General features: G+C 33.4%; 1 protein-coding gene across 1 annotated transcript in view; it reads right to left on the bottom strand.

Annotated features, from left to right (window-relative positions):
- The window catches only part of IQCM (IQ motif containing M), a gene marked incomplete at both ends in the record, with an annotated part of 218,706 nt that overhangs the window by 171,486 nt on the left and 26,852 nt on the right, over window positions 1–20,368 (bottom strand). Inside the window, one exon of the mRNA XM_084245594.1 lies at window positions 16,492–16,582. Within this exon, the coding sequence (XP_084101720.1) occupies window positions 16,492–16,582 (91 nt within the window). The remainder of the gene's footprint in view (window positions 1–16,491; window positions 16,583–20,368) is intronic.

Raw genomic sequence — 20,368 nt, 5'->3', positions numbered from 1 at the left:
GCAATTTCTTGTGGGTGGTATCTACTTATCTCTTGAGGAGAGGCTTATCAAAACCTCCCTATTCTACCATGTTGTAGGGAAAGCCCTTAAAGTCATTTTTTACATGTTGCATTGAAGTGGATATCTTTTGAGCAGTTAGAACTCCTGAATACATTTTAAGTTTATTGGCACGAAACATTTTTAAGTTTTAGAACTTAATTTTTTATTGATTCAAGTACTAATGCTCCATTCTAAAAATAGTAATCAAAGTTTAGCACTTCACAATAAACAGCTAGATTTTACATTAACAATCTCATCTGACTTTCATTCACCGTAAGAAATAGGTTTAAAAAGTGGATTTCCTCCTCCATTATAAAAAAAAACAAAACTATGGTTTTCTCTACTTTTGACTGTCCATGCTTATCTTGCTTGAAATTCCTGTTTAGCCATTTTCCTCTCTGACCACTTGAATTCCATTAACAATTTATACCTCTATGCCATCTCCATTTAAGACTATGTTCTTAGTTCAGATCATCACTTTTCCTAAATAAACTATCCCTTTTATTCAAGTATTTTTTCCTCATGAAGCCAATCTTTTCATACAAAGGAAATTTCAATGGATCCAGAAATTTTTAAAAGCTTTTCTAACCACTAGAAAACATCATTGATGTATCCTTCAAAAACTATTTCCTCTAATTTTTATTGATGCTTAAAAAGCAAACTCTGACAAAACAACAAATAGAGTGGAGAAGAATTATAAATGAAATTAATAAAACCACTACAATTTTATTTGTCAAATTTACTTATTTCTCCCTCTATGTCAATTTATTAATTCTATTGGAAATTGCTTTTAAAAGAACTCTGACATTAGAATCAATTAATTTTTAATTATGCACTATTCCAGAGATCCTGAAATTAAAAAAAAAAGAACACTTTAAAATTTATGTTCTTGGGGCCTCCCTGGTGGCACAAGGGATAAGCACAGCACTATGAAATAATTCGCAGCTTCTGCAAGCGAGTTCGATCCCCGGCCGGCCAGGGAGCAACCCACATAGCACGGCAAACCTCTCCTGTCTCGCCTGCTGCTCCCCTCAGCAGTGTACTTCAGTCAGTCTGCCTGTTCTGCTCCCCACACTGTCTCTGGTGAATCCTCTCATCCCCCTGCATCTCTGGCCTGTACCCCAGTTCTTGTATGCATTAATAAATAAATCTTTAAATTAAATAAAATAAAATTTATGTTCTTACAGATAAATTATTGGGAGAAAATACTTTAACATACAGTTAGATGAGAATGACTAGGGGGCAATTAAGACATGAAAATATCATTTTTAAAGTTTTTGCATTTTCCCTTTTATTAAGTGAGAAATAAATGGCCTCATTTTTTAAAAATAATAAGAGAAAATGTATCAGTCACTTAAATAGTCTTTCAATCAATTTCCCAATAAAGTTTTGCCCCACAAAGAAATTTAAGCCAAAAAGTAGAAACCCAGTAAAAGAAAACCTTATGGCATTCATCGGTCCTTATTTCCATATTTTAGCTTTCTTTTCCTTAAGTGAAACAAGCTTACAAAATATTATATAACACATATTTAATTTACTATGGTCATGATTATCTATTGCAATTTTTACATCTTATGCCAAAAAAAAAACTACTTTAAGGGTAAAAAAGGAATTGAAAATCTGGCTGGAAATTGCCTTTACAAAAAAACCAAAATACAGAATATAACTCCTTATGTTTTTGTATTCTAAAAATTCAAAATCTCTGAGTGAATTAAGCAATAATGAAATTTTAGATGATTATGGACAATGTTAAATTCTGTGTGTATATTCAAAAAGAAATATTCCAAACAGATAGTAATGAGAGTGGGAAAAAACAACCTTTAGAAAAGACTCCACTGATATCTACTCTACAGAACTGATAGTATAAGTAATTAGTATGACATTTAATAAATGACACTTTGAAGAAATGCTAGGCCCCAATAAACCTTGAAGTCCAACAACCACCATGGCTTTTTTTTTTTCAGCAACAGAATTATAATATACTTTGCCAGCATAATTTCACTATCTCATGTTTAAAAGATTCATATGTATGAAATGCTTGAAAGAAATATCCTTTATATACACTGTATTTCCCAGTGGACATAGCTTAGCACAAACTGATAAAAATGAAGGGTCATAAAATAGAAAATCCATTTTCATACCCATTGGTGTGTAATTGAATAGATTCTCTGAATAGTTGCTATAAATTAATTCCAACTTAAAAGCAATGAAATATTTTACCTTTTGAAAAGCAGTCAAGAATGACAAAAAGTATTCTTTTCCCCCCTTAGCAAAGAAGGGATATTCTATGATCTCAACAGTTATTGCCTTCATTGATCTAAACTATAACCCATCTCATGGACTGCACAGGAAAATTTGGAGCTCCTTCAAAGCTCAATCATCCAAACACAACAGAGATTCTCATCGGCTTAAAGTACATTTTAGAATACTAGAATAATGTTCCAGGATATTAAATTTGAAGAATGACTGACTCATGGTTTCCCTATGAGTTAGGACATAGTAATGAATAGTTCTCAGATTTAGAATAAATTTTAAAATATATTTAGGGAAAATTGTATTTACTGGTTCACAAAATTTTTATCTGCTTTTGCCATAAGTATTCGAGAGAAAACACATCAGGTTGTATTTTTTTTAATTAGGAATGATAAATGTGGTAGCTGCCTAGCAGAACTCGCATATAAACCTGTCCTTGAGGTCTTTATGTTTTAAGACATTTTCATTCCATAAGAATCAGTAACTTCTAGGTCAGTGGTTGGGTTTTTTAAATTTTTTTATGACTTATTTTTACTTTAAATTTTTTTCACTTTTTCGTGTTTTATTTCTTTTTAATCCAAATTGTAATGACCACAACTAAACTTAATCACAAAACCAATATTTGCTAAACATTGTAATAATAACAGCATTATTGGCTTTAGGACTAAACTAATTGTTATACCTATATACATGATTTTACTGTCTACAACCTCCACAGGTATTTATTTAATTTTTATTAGGGGCAACAAAACACTTAATTCTTACTACGTGCTAGGCATATTGAGTATTGAGGATACAGGATGAACAAGACTGAGTTCCAGTCTAACAGGGAAAAAGTAAATAAAGACAATTCATTACAGTGTTATAGGAACTGCTTAGATTTATGTTGTAGAGGCTCACTTAGAGATGAATAAAACGGCTTTACCAGAGAGAGTCCAGAGATAACTTTACCGGGAAAGTAACACATGAGCTATACACTGAAGGATATCTTCCAAGGAATTACTGGATGGATGGAGCAGTTTTATCCCTCAAAGGAGGACAGCAAAGATAAAATGAGAAGATAGGTCTCTGAGTCCCACATTCTCAGGGCACTCAAGATATCCACTCTGGGAAACTCCTGGGATTAAGTATTAAACTCTTGGTCTTGTTTAGCCAGTCAGGAGGATATAAGAGAGAAATCTGTCAATATCCTGAAGTTGCTGATGAAATACCCAGGGAGATTGCTCAAGGAGGACAAAACTGGGCAACAGGGGTTTCTCAAGAAACCTAACAAAGTAATTATCACTGTGGTCTTTTCCTAGATACTGTAACTACAAACTCCAAATAAATCTCCCCAATGGGCTAGCCATTAGATAATTGCTTCAAACCTTGGGTTTAAATATTCCGCACCATCTCAATGTATCATGTTTCTAACATATAATTAACTCTTTGTACTTAATGACATTTCTGCTGTTAAAATGGTGCAGATGTACAGTTACCAACCATCCCAGTTTGTCCAAAATTACCCGTTTTAGCAGTGAAGGGTACAATTCCTGGGAACGCCCTCAGTCCAGGGCTAACAGGGCCAGCTAGTCACCCCAAGATTTCCTATTCCTACTGTGCAGCAGATTTGTTCACTTAAAAATGTACTATTATAAAATGTAACATCAGATGGAACAGCACATAAAAATACTGTGTGTGCTATTTTTAACAGACAGTGGTCTAGACAGAAGAAACAATATAAAGCCACCACCCTAAAACTCTTCCTTCTCAGTCAAAGTGCTTTCCCACCCCCCAGAGCTATCTAACTACCTTCCTGATGTTTTTTATAAACAGGTGACTTCCCTTTTATTTAAATTTATTTAAATTTGCCAATAGCACTAAACTACAGAATTTAGTTGTTTTCTGAATTTGATCTACCAAAATACTTTTATGTTTTATCGCTCAAGATTGTTGATAAAACTCAACTATGTTATTGCATATAGATGTAGGTTGCCCACATTCCTGCTAAATACTCTCCCCTTGGATGTATGTACCACAACTCATTCTTCATTGTATGCTGATTAATATGAATGTTTCCAGTTTGTTATTATTTGCCATGAGCGTTTTGAGTCTTATCTAATCTCTAACAGGATATTGGTTATTAATTGTTCAAGACATTACTTATAAAGAAAAATGTAAACAGCGTTCATTCCTTTTGATTGAAGTTGCATTGATTTATAACATTATATTGGTTTCAGCTGAACATTCTTGCATGTGCATCCTAGGGCACACGTGCCGGGGGTTCTCCTGAGCTGTATTAGTGAAGGTGTGGTTTATAGATTAGAACAATTTTCATTGTCTGGGAACCTGGTAGAAATGCAGACACTCAGGTCCCAACCCACATCTGCTGAATCAGAATCTCCATTTTAAAAGACTCGTTTTCACACATTGAAGACTGTGAGTAATACACAGTACAGTGTGAGATGCACTGCTCAAGAGTATAAGCTAAGGGATGGAATCACTGCAATTAAGCTTTACTTCACAGTGGCAGGGTATGAAAGCTCCCAGAACAAATAAAATGGAGCAAATAAAATGGAAAAGACATTTTATAAAATGTAAGATTTCCTGATAATACTATGTAACCAGGAAAAAAAGATGAAAAATATTGTCAAAAGCAAGGCAATGTAAATATTTTAAATAAGCAATGCCTAAGAAAGTTTTTGAAGTAATAAAGCCAATTTTCTCTATAAAGGAGTCCTTAAAAAGGGATATAAAGCTGAAGGCAGATATAATGAGATAGTAGAAAAAAAACACTTTGAGCTAATAGAGATCAAGAAAGAAGCAAAAGAGAAAAGATAGATCATTTGCAGAAATGAAGACATATTAGGGGATATTGAATATAGGATTGATAGAAGTAGACAATATGAAACTCAATAAAGAGTTTAAAAGAATTATAAAAATGACAGATATAGGAGACAAGCAAAGAAACAAAGTAATAGAACAAAAATATACTAAAGACATAGGTTAATAAATAATTACTGAAATAAAATAAGATTAGAATCTTCAAATTGAATGACATACTTTATATTGAGGGAAAAACTGTCACAGTATGATGTTCACCAAAACATCTCTCAGAAACATTATTAGAATTCAAAATAAAGACTTTGCAAAGCCAGGCATAAAAATATATATATATCTATAGAACACAGTCCCCCAAAGAAATGGAAACAAAATACTCAAGGAAAATGAGTGTGACATAAGATTTTTAGCATAGCCTGTGTGTCAAAACAAATAAATAATAAAACCAAAAATTTTAGCAGGAAAAGTAGTCAGGAAATCATGTAAACAGGTAATTTCAACATCTCTTCTAGTCAAAGGAGAAAGTACTGTTTGAAATTAGTACATCATGATGATGAAAAATAGGTGTATTTAATGCATAATGGTATACATTAAGAAAGAACATATCTAAACATCAAATAAAATTTACTGAGGGGAAGGCAGAAAAACATACCTGCAAATTGCATTGTTGTTTATAGGAGAGCATCATACTTTTGTATACAGAAAATGTCTTCTATTTATGAAACATTAACTGCTATAGAAATTGGCTCCTGCCATAAAGAACTAGAAAATTGGACAAAAAAAACTTTTTATAAATACATGGTAATTAAGAGAATGTGATATGCTTCCAGGGCTAGACAAACAGATGAATAGAACAGAACAGGAGCACAGAAAAAGATCTATGTGGACATTTGGTGTACGGCGAGATGACCCCAAATAGCAGTGGATGAAGGAAGGGATTTTCAGTACTATTTCTATGACAACTGAGTGTCTCTATGTCGGGGACACTGTGAGGAATGGGGAGGAAATGAAACTGGATTTTTCTCTCACATCTTACACAAAGTCAATTCCAATTAGCTTAAAAACCTAAATAATGTAAACATAGAACTGTAAAAATTTAGAAGACAATAATGGATATTAATTCAATGACTTCAGCTAGTTAAAAATTTTTAATCTTACAAAGAAGTTAATTTTAAAAATGGTCCTAAAGGAAGTACTGACTAAATCAATTTTCATTCATTAAAATACACCATAAAAGGGTATACTAAAGACAAGCCATGGAGCCAGAGAAATTTCTTTCAGCACTTCAACTGACAAAGGTGTAACTCATAAAACTTTTTGAAGAATTTTTACAACTCAATAAGAAAAAGGAGACAAAAGAAAAATGAAGAAACAATAAAAAGGAATGTTTTTTAAAAAGAGGAAATCCAAATGGTTAAGAAGCATACAAGAGAAGTGTTTGAGCTATCAGTAATGAGAGAAACACAAATTAAAAAAAAAAAAATGTAGACAGGGGCCTCCCTGGGGGCGCAGCAGTTGAGCGCTGGGTTGCAAAGCTGCCCGCAGCCTCTGCAGCGCTGGTTCTATACCCGGCTGCTCCCCAGCCACCGGAGGAGGGTCCCTCATGGCGCACAGACCTCTCCTGCTGCCCGCTGCTCCCCTCAGCAGTGTACTTCGTCAGTCTGCCTGCTCTGCTCCCCACTCTGGCTCTGGTGAATTCTCTCACCCTCCCGCGCTTCTGACTGTACCCAGTGCTTGTATGAACAAATAAATAAATCTTAAAAAAAAAAAAAGAGAGAGAAAAATGTAGACACTGAATCCAAACTGACTCACACAAACATGAGTTTCACAATTCCAAGAGCCAAGAGCATGTGAGACAATGGGAATGGGAAAGTATCACTAGCATCCACCTTGGAATACAGTCTGGTATTACTCACAAGTTGAAGGCATGCACAACCCATGAACCAGAAAATTCTCTTCTTGGTATATACCCTAGAGGAAACCCCTATGCATATGCACCCGTATGGCCTGTATTGTTCATAACAGTTACAAAATGAAAACAACCCACACGCTCATCGAGAATAGACTAAATACTTCATGATATATTCCTAATATAGTATATTTCTCAGTAGTAAAATTGAACAAGTTGCAGCAGTATGTAGTAGCACGATAAATTACATAGGCAAATTTGAACAAAAACAGGAAAGTCACAGAAAATGCATGCATGCAACACAATCTAACTTATTTAAAATTTTTAAATAGGCATAAATAATTCACCCACACTCTGGGTGGTAAAACTAGAGAGGAAATGTATGGAAATAGTTATCACAAAACTAAAGCTGGCCGGTTAATTATGGGAGTAAATAAGAGTATATGAATTAGAAAGAAATGAGGAGGGGACCAGGTAACCACTGGGTGCTGACCTCATCTGTTTTCTACATATTTCTGCAAGCATGTCAGATTGTGCATGTGTATGAGTGAATGCAGAAAAGCAGAGAACAGCTCATGCTTCTAATTTCTTCTCCAAGTCCCTGAGCCATGGATGGAAATGAGAAGATTTGAAGTAACTGGGTTATTAATGTTTTAAATCAGCTATCAGACTAAAATTTACCGAAATGCTTACATATCTGAATGTGGACCTGAGTGTTAAAAGGCTGCTTTATAAATTGTGTTTACAATTAAGATCTTCAGAAATTAATTCTACAGCATTTTAAGCATTTTAACTCAACTGTCCTTGGATACTGTCTTGAAGCTATAAAGCTCCTACTCCCTGAATCTAGTTCCTTCCTTTCACTCTTAACTGGAAAAAATGTAGTATATTTGGTGGGGCAATTTACAAGGTCTAATAAAAATTAATACAAATAGTATAAGTCATCCAATATATGGTGTGATTCATATTTCAGAAAGGAAATGAGATGGAAGAAAACCATATAGGTGTTCTACCTATGTTATGATCATTTAATTCTTCATAATAAATCTGAAAAGCAAATATAAATATCTTCTCCTACAAAAGAACACCGAGGTTAGAAAGCATAAATCTCCTAACCAAAGTCATCTAGCTAGTAAGTGACTATGTAGTTCTAATTGACTACAAACTTCCTGTGACTTTGCTTTCATTTTTTCCTTCTTTAAACATTCACTGTGCATTTATTATATGCCAAGCATTAACACAGAAATGAGTGACCATGTTGCATCAGGACCCCAAATCTAAGCCTGCACTGTCAGTATGAGGACTCTGTGAGTGGCTATGAGCACTTGAAATGTGACTAGTAAGAAATGGGGTATCTTGCCCCTTAAGTTTACAACCAGATTTATCAGATTCAGTAAGGACAAAACGTATGTGAAATATGTTATTATTTATACTCATATGATTACACATTGAAATGCTAAATTTTGTGACATGTTGGGTTTTTTTGAAATTATGTTTAAAATCTATTTCACCTGTTTCTCTTAACTTTTCTAATGTGGGTGTAAGACACATTTAAATTATTAGTGTCTCACATTTTATTGATATCGTATATCACTGATCTAAAGATGCTCTCTCAATCAATAGACAAATGAATTACCTACCTGTAATTTTATAATGTTACATTTCAAGGTTATTTCAATTAAGATACATCTATAATCTACCGTGGAATATATCCTTCCTGCCACCATCAATATTCATTGCCTGTATATATCTTTTGAAATTTCAGAACTTAGCTTAACTAAAATTAGCTGAACACTGTGGCTTTCATTTTCCTGACACAATATACAATAAGCAGGACGATGCCTGAATTCAAGACAGTTATTCTTATCATGGATTGAAAACTGCATTTCTTACATTCCTCAAGTATCTCTTAGAGACATGCTGAACATTTTAATATCATAGCATACATTTCTCCCAGCATGAAAAAATTTGATTGCTTACAATTTGGTATATTAAAAATATTTTTACCAAAAGAAGATGAGGCAAGATGTGTTTTCAGACAATAAAACACTTCAGTTTTTATGAAACATCTATTAACATGAGCAGTAGGGAATCACACAAAAAAGCTACCTTTCTTAATATATTGTCATATACAGAAAGAGCGATACAAAGTAATTTCTAATTCAACATAAAGGCTAACACTCAAAAAATGTATAAAATATAATAACAATACTGGTAGACTTGTGAGACTGATTGAAAGTGTAATTTTAAAAATTATATAAAATACTAAGAAGTACAAAATTAGACTATATGTGATCATATGAACCAAAACTCAAAAAACCATATAAATTTACACTACCCTTTAGTATATGACATTGCATGAATCACAAAATACTCATTTTATAAGCCCATCCTATATTGAATCATAGTTTTACTTGAAAATTTCACAATTTTATAGTTAAAAGAAAAACAGTGGTAAATAAAAATATAATGTGAACATAAAAGAATACTGTAAAATGGAGCAAGGAATTGAGAAAGAAAAGTCTGACACTTGGCAGACTTGAACGAGTTGCAAGCATTTTGGTGATTTGTTTCTCATCTGAAAGATGGGAAAACTACACTAGTTATGACTGAAAATTCCATAAGACTCAAAGGAGACAATATATAAAAAGAAACTTATTACCAGAAAGGTGTGAGATAAAAATTATGCTAGTACTATACAAAAACAAATGTAGTATATAATTTTATTCTAAATATCTAGCTATCAATTAACATTATAGGTAATCGTGATTTGCCATTGTGGCAAAGAATTAACCATATATAAAATATATATAATATGTATATAATGTATATATAAATTTCAACTTTTCAAATCATTTTTAAAATCACCTTTATATAAGTTAATAACTGAAACTGTATCCAAAAAATGGAAATATTTATGAGAGGGTATTTGAGGATTACAGTAGAATTTTTGGAACGAGGTGGCTATAGAATTAAAAGGGCAAGAAATGACAGCCTTAATGTGCCTAGGCATCAACTACCATCCATTCTACTTATTGGGGTATAAAAGACTCTTGCATAAAACTAAATCTATTAAGAATACTTATATTTTACATTGTTTTTAAATAAACGTTTTCTGTTCTCAACTGGGTTGACATACTTCCTTCTTCCTTCAACTGCCTTCAAACAGTTTTTCAGAAGGAAGGAATAAAATATCCTGGTTTTTCCTTCTTTGATATTGAGTGCAAGGGAATAAACTGTGACCCCCCCATCAGATGTTGAAGCCCTAACACCCCTCAGTGTGATAGTATTTTAAGATTGGGTCTTTGGAAGATAAAAAGTTTATATGGGATTACAAAGGTGGGAGCCTCATACTGTGATTAGTGAATTTACCACTGAATTTATGTGTTTTAAAAAGAATGTAGAGAAAAAATTATTATTTATAAAATTTATAAACGTAGGCCCTACTATGAGATATTGCCACAGGTTCCAGATTCATACTCTGTAAACATCTAATGCATAGGAATAAGTCTTGAAATATAGATAGATAGATAGAGAAAGAGAGAGAGAGAGAGAGAAATATGGAGGCTTTCATCCAGGTCAGCTAGGTTTTAAAAGTTATCTTTTAATTTTTAACTACCATTTAATATGTTCTGTGCCCAGAAGTCTTTTCTTGCATAGTTTTCAGCATATTCTCAAAGACACATACAGCTGTATTTTTTTCAGCTATGTTTTTTATTCAAAATAATAAACAGCAAATTTGAGTTTCATGGGTAAAAATATTTATCCTAATAAATGAGATGATTTTCCTCACTGATTAGAAAACATAAATATGAAAATTGGCACTGCTCTGCTAGAAAATAGCAAAATCTTCATTCATCTAACAAAATATAGTGAGCACTTCCTATGTGCCAGGCATTATTCTGGATCCAAGGGACTTAGCAGTGAATAAATCAGTGAAGACTATCTGCCTTCACAGAGATTATATTACAGCAAAAGGAGGCAGACAAAACAAAGTAAGTAAAATAGGCAATATGTCCCGTGGTTTAAAGTGTTAGAGACTGAATAAAGTGGGAGAGGTAGGTGGGACTGGGAGGTGCGTCGCTATTATAAGTTGATGAAGATGGTCTCAATGATAAAGAGCAATTTCGGCAAAGCTTGGAAGTGGAGGAGTGATTGATGCCTGTGACAGCTAAGGGAGAGGACTTTCCAGGTAAATAGAAGAACATGTACAATTTGCATGAATTCAACTTGCCAGGTTTGAAGTGCTTGTTAGAAATCTAGATGGAAATGTTTATTAAAAAACTGAACATGAGCTGGAGTTTGGGAAAATACCAGTTTAAGAAATGCATTGGATGTTTCAGCATATGAGTGATGTTTTAACTTATAAACTGTATAAAATTACCAAGGGAAGGAGTATAGTTACAGAGGAATTTCAAAAATTGATCTTTTTTTCTTAAATAATAATATTTTACTTATTCTAAAAAAATAATTAAGCAATTTTAATTTCAGAGTCTAATAAGTTATTATACAACCTAGAGAAAATTATAAGACCTACGTTCTCCCACAATTTGTTACTTTTTGTTATTAACTATACCTCAGTGACTGTTTCAGACATTCAGCAAAGCTATGACTTACTAAACAGCTATAAAAATGATGTAGGAAAAGTTTTGCTGTGCAAATTTTCAGACTGCAGCCTTAAAATTAACTAAAAAATTAATATTACTAAAAAATGTGTTTAATATTTCTCACCCAAGACACAAAGTCAGGACCACACATTATTCCAAAAAAAATCAGTATTTTTCACATTTCATTAGTGACCACAAACCTTGAGATAGATCTGCTCTTACTTTTCTTATTTCATGTCCTTAAGACTCTGTTGTCATATTCACAAATATTAATGATTTGGGTGAATATTGGTTAGAATATTAAAAGTATGTTTCATAAGCCTCCATTTGATGCTTAAATTCCTTTTACAATAATCCAAGCAAATAAAAGCTGGTAAAGTTGTAGTTGGATAAAGGAAATTTTATGCAAGAATACCTGAAGAATCCGAGGAGTTTTTAAAAATTTCTTCTAAAATCAATCAAAGTCTTTCTCTACAAAAAAATGAGTTCTCTTAATGACAGCCTGAAGCTGAAGAAAATGAGTAACAAGTTAGAAAGAGGGAGAACAACAAAATAGTTTCTTTGAATCAATAGCCCCCTAGGTCTTCAAGTACTCAACCAAGTTCCAAAGAGTTTCCCACTCACACTTAAGGGAATTTAAAGAATCATCTAGATTTCTTTTGAAGAATTATGTATTTTTCAAAACAACAACTAAACTTAAAGAAAGTTTTTTAAATTGCAAGAATTTATCCTTAAAATTTCCTAAACCTTCAATATTCACACAAATTTTAAAAAATCCAGTCTCTCAAATGCAAATAAAAAATGAAAATTAGTTATTAGTAATTGTTTCTGAAATCTTTTTCTTTGCCACAGTATTTGAAATGAAAGATACCAGAAATGACTGTTCAATACTAGATGTTTGATTTTACATTTGAAATAACTTAAAAATATTGAAAAGCACTCAATTGCTACCAACATAGGCCATGAAACTCACCCTTTCCCCTCAGAAGTCGCCTGGAACAGATCTTGATCGATTGTAAACTGGGCGATAAATGTGAGTCCAAAATTCTGTTTCCAAAACATAAAGTTAGAGCTTTGAATGATTTAATAGCCCCCATTTTGTAACACAAACTTTCAAGGCTAATGAAATAGGATTAACTGCTAATCACAGCACTTGTTTTCTATCAACAGAGACTACAATTATTATGCGCTTAGTGCTCTAGGGAATAATGATACATAGTAGGCCCTCTATAAATATTTGTAATTGAATGAAAACAAAATACCAAATTTGTTGGCTCAGGGCACAGGTAAGTAGTATGTTTTCCTATCATGTCTCAAGGAACTTGACTTCAGCCAAGTCAACTGAATCAAAAACCAGGACCCGTGGAAAAACTTTAAAATGTAAATAGGCAAAAGGAAAAGACTGAAAATTATCCCTAATTCACCACCATAATATTTTAGCAACAAGTACAACCCCCTAAATGCTCACATGGTTCAGACACTATTCTGAGCCTCTTATGTATCTTACTATATCTTACTCACAACCCTTTGGGTACCTACTAGTATTTATACCCATTTTATAATTTAATAAATTTAGACATTTAGGGGTTAAGTCATATATAGTTAAGATTATTCCAGACTGCTAAAAGTAAGTGGAGTCAGAATTTTCATTCAGGCAGTGGAACTTCAAGAACTAAGCTCCTTTTTAGTTCTTTAGGCTGTCTCCACTTCATAATTAATATAAGTAATATATTCTATATATTTTTATGTTTATGTGTACACTTAAGTACATGAACTTTTTAGCTCATTTTTTCCAAATGCTGAACAGTTTCCTCTATATGTGAAATATAGAGAAAGAAAAGGTTCAGACAGAATCAAATTAATAGCAAATCCTAAAAGTCTCACTGCAGAATTGAGGCTACCAGCAGAGGAAGAGAAAGATGGACAGCAGGCTGTGCAAGGGGCTCAATGGACTAGGTGTCTTAATGGTGAGTGTGATGCAGTAACATTTTGAAAGGTGTGATCCCATATTTCTTATTTATATGCAGAGTAATAAGGCAATGTTACCTCAGTAAAAAGAAAAGACATTCTAGAATTTACTTGCATGTCACTAAGAAGAGAGCCAAAAAATAGTGATCGGTCATAACTTGCTTTTCTCTATCTGGTCCATGGTTAAGTGCTATTTAAATATCTAAATTAAAACCATTAATAATATTTTAATGATTCCCTATTAAAAAATCCTGATGAAGTAAATTACAATTCATCCACTTAAGCAAAATGTTTTACAAATATTAAAATGGCAGAGCTGTTTCAAGAAAAATGTAAAATATACCATGAGGGATTCTACCATTATTTTATATTGAATAATATGCTCATTCTATTATTAAATTGATCAGAATAGCCTACATGCAACATGCAACTTGTGAGGTAACACATAGGAAATTCCCACTGTGCATAAAACTAAGGGAAGAAGTTCAGGTTCTCGTGACCAAACTATAGAATATATATACAGATATGCAGCACCATGCCTTTAAATGTACCAATATCATCAACTAAGTTAGTGCTAATAAATAAGTGAATAATAAATACATTTCTTTGATGGAAAATTAACATTTAGAGTGCACTCACATTTATCATTATTGTCACAAAAAGTGTGTTAATGAATGATAATTAATCTTTGAAGTTAGGACTCAAGGGTACAATGAAGAACTTCACTTCCTTACATTTAAATTTGAAAATGCAGAAGTATTCGATTTTGTTTTCCCTCTGCAAGCCAAACAGAGAAATTGGGGGGAAAGAAGAAACCATACATTTAAAAGATTTTATCATATTTCTTTATGCTTCATCCAAGGTTATTTATTTTATTGGGCCAATATTGATGATCTGAAAATACTATGTGTCACTCTAAAAATTAGTATACTCCAAGGCATCTTCAAGGGAATTGTGAATGGTTCTCTCTATATAGAACTCCTCTCATAGGTGTCTGTTTGTCTTGAACAGAATCCACCCAAGAGTCTCCCAAAGAGTTAAGCAACTTAACGCCAATTCATCCTGGAGTTTGTAGCTGCATTGTTAGTAAGCCCTTACTTGATTTTTGATTGATGCCATTTTCCTTTCTGTTGCTTATATTCTCCTTGCTAAATGTCCTTATCTTTATGATGGAATAGATTTCAAATAAAGTTTTAGTCTAATAGCGTTTTATTTGTCCAGTTAGGCACCAGTTTTCTAAAACCCTGAGTCACCATGTCCCTAAACACGTATTTGTCTTACCCTCCACATCCCATCACACTTTTAACACTAATGAAATGAAGCTAACTGCTAAGGTAGGAAACAAGTCACTGCCACGAGCTAGCTATAAATAAAGACAAGGCCACCCAGGTGGATTGAAGTTCAGTCTTTATGTGCCCTGGGCTGTCACTGCAAGTGCATGCACTTGCTCTTAATTTCAAAGGGTGTTGATATTCCTCATTAAGCAGGACATGTTTTCATTAAAAATGGGAAGTTAGAGTGTCAAGAGAACTTTATCTTCCACCAGACGCAGAAAAAACAATTCTTTGGGAAATATTCAACTCTACTAAGAAAGGCAAACTGAAAAATATTATGCCTGATCAGAGTTATTTTTAATGAATGCTCCACTTTGTACCTAAGTCATTATTATTCTTCCTTGAATTATGGGCTCCATCTAAACATACTGAAAATGGTTAAGTTTTCAAATGAGTTCAGTTATCTTTTCCAGTCATTAAAAACTTACTGGAAATTCTAATCTACTTGGCTAAATTTATTTATCAACTACTCTCTCAAAATTGATCATTCTGCTAGACCAACCTGGGTCTTGGGTTAAATTAAGTAAAAGCAGAAAGGAAATGTTTAAACTGGTAAATTCCCAGTACAATCATTCCTTTTCCAATGGAATTAATATCTTCACTTATAATGAAAAAAAAAAAAAAACCTCAGCATTGAAGCTGTAAACATATTCCATTCTTCCAAATTTGAGTATCATATTACATTTAAGCCAAGAAACTGGCTACTTCTGAGAATGAATCTTGTCCTGTTAAGCTCAGATCACAAGAAAAAAATGTTGAAAGACTTATGACTTTCTTTATAACATTCTTTATATCTATGGCAAGACTTTCTCAATTACTATTATTTTTAACTGTGGATTACCTCAAATGTCTGATCATGTTATATAATGAGTTAATGTAAAAGAGGCCACTGAAAAATACATCTTAACAGAGCAGTATTTACAATCTGCAAGTATAAATGTTGCTATACAATGTGCTGAAGGGCCTTTAAAGGTTCTATCTGTAGCTTTGAGGCCAATAATCTTACACACAATTGTAAAGACATCTAGAAGATGATGATGCTAAAAATTGCAATAATTCAGGAAAGTAACTGACCCATCTCACAACATCTTTGGAAAGCATACGCAAAGCTCAAATTCCTGCCTTTAAACTAGGCTCTGTAGGATCAGCCTCACCTTCTGCTAGCAAAAGATTAAAGTTTAAATTATTGAATTAAAAAAGAAAAATTACAACTTAACTCTGCTCCATAATTGCTGCAGATGAGTTGTTAAAATTCCAAACTTATATAATATTATCATAAAATATGGCATTTTTCTCAAGAAAGCCACAAATTGGATTTGAGCTTATGCACTGTAAAACCCAGATGGTTTGCTTAACTACTCAGACATCCTTCAGTTCAAAAGTTAATTGAACTGAAAACTAAAATTTTGATAATTGATATACTTTGAGGGACTCAAACAGAAGGATAAATTAGCCTCATGCATGGAGTGTTAATAGGCTTGAGAAACCATTAAAAATTGGTCAGGAAATATGGGCAAAATAGAAGTATATATTTTCTACAGGTTAACTACTTACACATTACCTGGGTTTCAAAAGATGGTGTTGCTTTCCTTTCTCCATTTTTTTACTCACTGCTTCAATATCAGTTAGTATTTCACCCAGTTTAACTTGTTCTGGAATTAAAAAAAAAAACCCTCTAATTGTATACCATAAGTTTTCAAGTTCTAAGTGTATTTTTCAAATTAAATTGCAAATCACAGATTTTTTAATAACAAGAGGTACAATATTTTTCCAAAAAATTACTAACACAAAGATACTCTAAAAACACATTTGAGTGGTTTTTATCACCTCATGCTCCTTAGATGTTTTGCAATTACTAAAATTTAGGACTCAAAGTAAAGAGTAAATGAACTGCATATATCAGAAAAGAGATAGCTCCCAGAGAAATGTCTGCAACAGCACAGCACATACCAATGAATACAAACAGCCTCCGTTATACATATCAGCATTACTATCAGCATTATTGTCATGATGGTTACTGTGCATATGAGAACCTGCTATTTTAAAATAATTTAGCAACCATTATTTAATGTAAGTAGGGACACTGAGTGCTCCAGAAATCTCATCCATTTGCTAGCAAGTTAAGACTGAAGTCCAGAACCAGCAAGGTTGTACTTAAATTAAAAAAAAAAAAATCAAGTTGGTAGAGTCTAAAGAGGAATTTACATAATTGTTTTAAGTGCCTATTACTTTCTATTTTGTACAACTAACATTGAGTTTAAAACATAACAAAATATGTAGTTATTTATCAATTAAGCATCTTCTAGTACTAGCTCAAATATATTAAAGATATTAAGCATCTTAAAGTTCCAGAGGACATATGAAACATTTTTAGAAAAATTTACAAATTATTTGGTTTCTCAATGCTCACAAATAGCTCAGGTGACAGCATTATGTAATTCAGAATTCAGTTACATGACACAGACTATGAAAATTGGAGAAATGGAAGATGTTAATATTTATTATTTATAAAATACCAGATATGTTGGTTAGCATTCCCACAAACTACCTCACTTAAAGCTCAGAACAGTTTTTTTGGGTTTTTTTGTGGGGGGTTACTAGTATCCCTTTCTACACATCAAACAGCAGTTTTGGAAGATGCAGAGTCAGGGCTCAAATCTACATCCCTTTGAATTTATGTACACTCTTCATCACTCTGCTCTAGTATCCATCAGAAACTCATGGAGTCAAGGGGCCAGCTCAGGGGAAGACGGGAATTTTTGCTTGCTTACTGTGGAAGGCAACTACAGGAATCAAAGACACACTGTGTTGGGTAGAAAAATAGTACATGAGAGTGAAGAAGTAGAGAAAGAATTTGTAAGTTTGAGTTTTAACAATGGAAACATTTAAAAAATATTTGCCATATGCTAGGTGTACTAATTGCTATATATATGGATGATCATATTTTATTTTCATAACCACCCAGCAAATTAGGCACTATTATCCCCATTTAACAGAATAAATTGAAGCAGAGAAACAATGATCCACTTTCCCAAGGATCTATAAGTAGGAGTAGGCAGAGCCAATTTTCTAAGCCATAGAGTCTGCATTCTTAATCACTATAATACTCAATATGCATGTTTGCTTATTATATTTATTTAGGGAATCTCCACTTAGTGACCATTACTATGCTAACTACAATAGAGGTAAATTGTAGAATATGATGACTAATTAACAAGATTTCTATTCTGAATGGGCAGTATGACTAACAGTGAAATCACCACAGAAAATGAAAGAAAACAAGGATAGAAAGGAAAGCTCATCAGATGTGCAAAACAAAAATCTAGAAATTGAATTTGATAATGATGTTAAAGGAAGTAAAGTTTTCAAGAAAGAAAAATGATGGAAGTTAACCATAGTATTAAGACTAGAAGTTTGTATGGCAAATCCATTTTTAATCTTTCAAGAAACTTTCAGAGTATTTTTCATAGGGACTGAACCAGTCTACATTCTCACCAATCACTAGAATTTATTTTTTCTGGTCTTTTTCATGTGGGCCTTACAGGAGCGAGGTGGCATTTCATAGGTTTTGATTTGCATCTCCCCTATGTTAAGTGATGATAAACAATTTTTCATGTGCCTTTTGGCCATCTGCCTGTCTTCTTTGGAGAAATGTCCACCTAGCTCTTCTGTCCATTTTTTTAAAATCGTCCTCCTGTTTCCTTTTTATTGAGTTGTATGGGTTCCTTGTAGATCTTTGATATCAGCCTCTTGTCAGATGTACGGTTTGAAAATATTTTCTCCCATTCAGTAGATTGTCTTAAAATTAGTAAGAACTTCTCTCACTATGCAGAAGAAACCCCACCCCTAGCTATCTATCCAATGAATACAAAAACACTAATACAAAGGGAAACTTAGACTCCCGTGATCATTACAGCACAATTTACAATAGCCAAGCTATAGAACAAAGTGCCCAAAAACAGATGAGTGCATCTAGAAAATACAGTATATATGCACAATGAAATACTGCTCAGTGATCAAAGAAGATATGCTATTTGTGCCATCATGGATGGAGAGGGATTATGCTAACTGAAGTAAGAAGAAAAAAGACAAATACCAGGTGTGAAATATAGAGAGAACAAAACAAAGAATCAGGTAAAGCATACCTTCAAAACTCACCCCTGGAAGCTGAGTATAGTGCTGAGGAATCCAGAGGGGGAGAAAGGGAATGGGTGAGAATAAAGTGGGGGAGGAACACAAGGGAATATGGAGGTGGACTATGGGTGCTTTGGTGGTGGGGACGTGAACTAGAGAAAAGAAGGTCAGTAGGTTTTAGGTCACTATTGATAAGTAGCCAGTGAGTGGTGACACAAAGACCTTTCTTTTACTCAGTGTGTCATCTACTTCCATCACATTTCTTTTTAATGCTCATAATGCCAAACTGGGCTAGTCAGATCCTGTACCACTTCGACATATCTCCTTTTGTTTGCTGTTGGTTTTTGGTTTGGTTTTTGTTTTAATTCAGGTTTACACTGATTTACATTACTTCTGGTTTGCAGAACCAGTGTAAACACTGGTTTACAATACTTTTGTGATTTAGGGAAATAGGTTAACACCTTCTCAGATGTATGTCACTATGCCACACCCACCAACACAGCACCCATAGTCACTAGCTTTCTTAACATCCTTTCTCTCGCAGTAAGAGTTCTAGGCTTGAACTCTTCAGTTTGAGGGAGCTAGAGGACTACATATGGCACTCACATGAAGACACCAAGTGCCTTCATTCATGTGTTTGGTTGAATTCTTTTTAATTTATCAACTCATATATCATAGAAATGGGAATTAGTCTCAACTTGGGATTAAGACCAATTCTTCAAGAAATAATTCGTCTTTCCTTCAGGCAGCTGAGAGAACTTTCAACTCATAATAACATTAAACGAATTTTTCACTTTAGAGTTTTTTGAGATATGGTAATATCTGATTCAATCCCAGGTGGTTATGAATTATAAGAGGAAACTTCTCTTCTTTTCTTCTCTCAGAGTCAAGTTTCTTTGTCATTTCCTTATAACAAAGCAATGCTTTTTTTATTTTATTGCTTTGGTCTCTATTGAAGGCATCACCTTTTTAAAGGGGCCTCATATTTGGAGGAGTATCTGGTATGACTTCCCTCCTTGCACTGGTATTACCGATACCACTATGCATTGGTACTATCTGGTGCCTTGATCCTGCAAGGCCCAATAAAAACGAAAGCTCAAGACCACCAGATACACGTACATACTGCCAGAGACAGAATCTGACTCTGCTGTAAGATACCTCTTTAGATTTGTTCTTTGGGGTTTTTTTTGCCATTTTAGATTCTTCAAGTGCTCTATAAAAACTCTTGAATGCAGGAAAGCCTGTAATGCATTTCCCCACTCTGCTGGGCATTCACTTTTCAAGACTCATCTCACTAGATGCCA

This window comes from Talpa europaea (genome assembly GCF_964194135.1).
Source record: "Talpa europaea genome assembly, chromosome: 10".
Lineage (NCBI taxonomy): Eukaryota > Metazoa > Chordata > Mammalia > Eulipotyphla > Talpidae > Talpa > Talpa europaea.
Note: the sequence above shows the minus strand (reverse complement) of the source record. Positions and strands in the feature narration are given on the sequence as shown.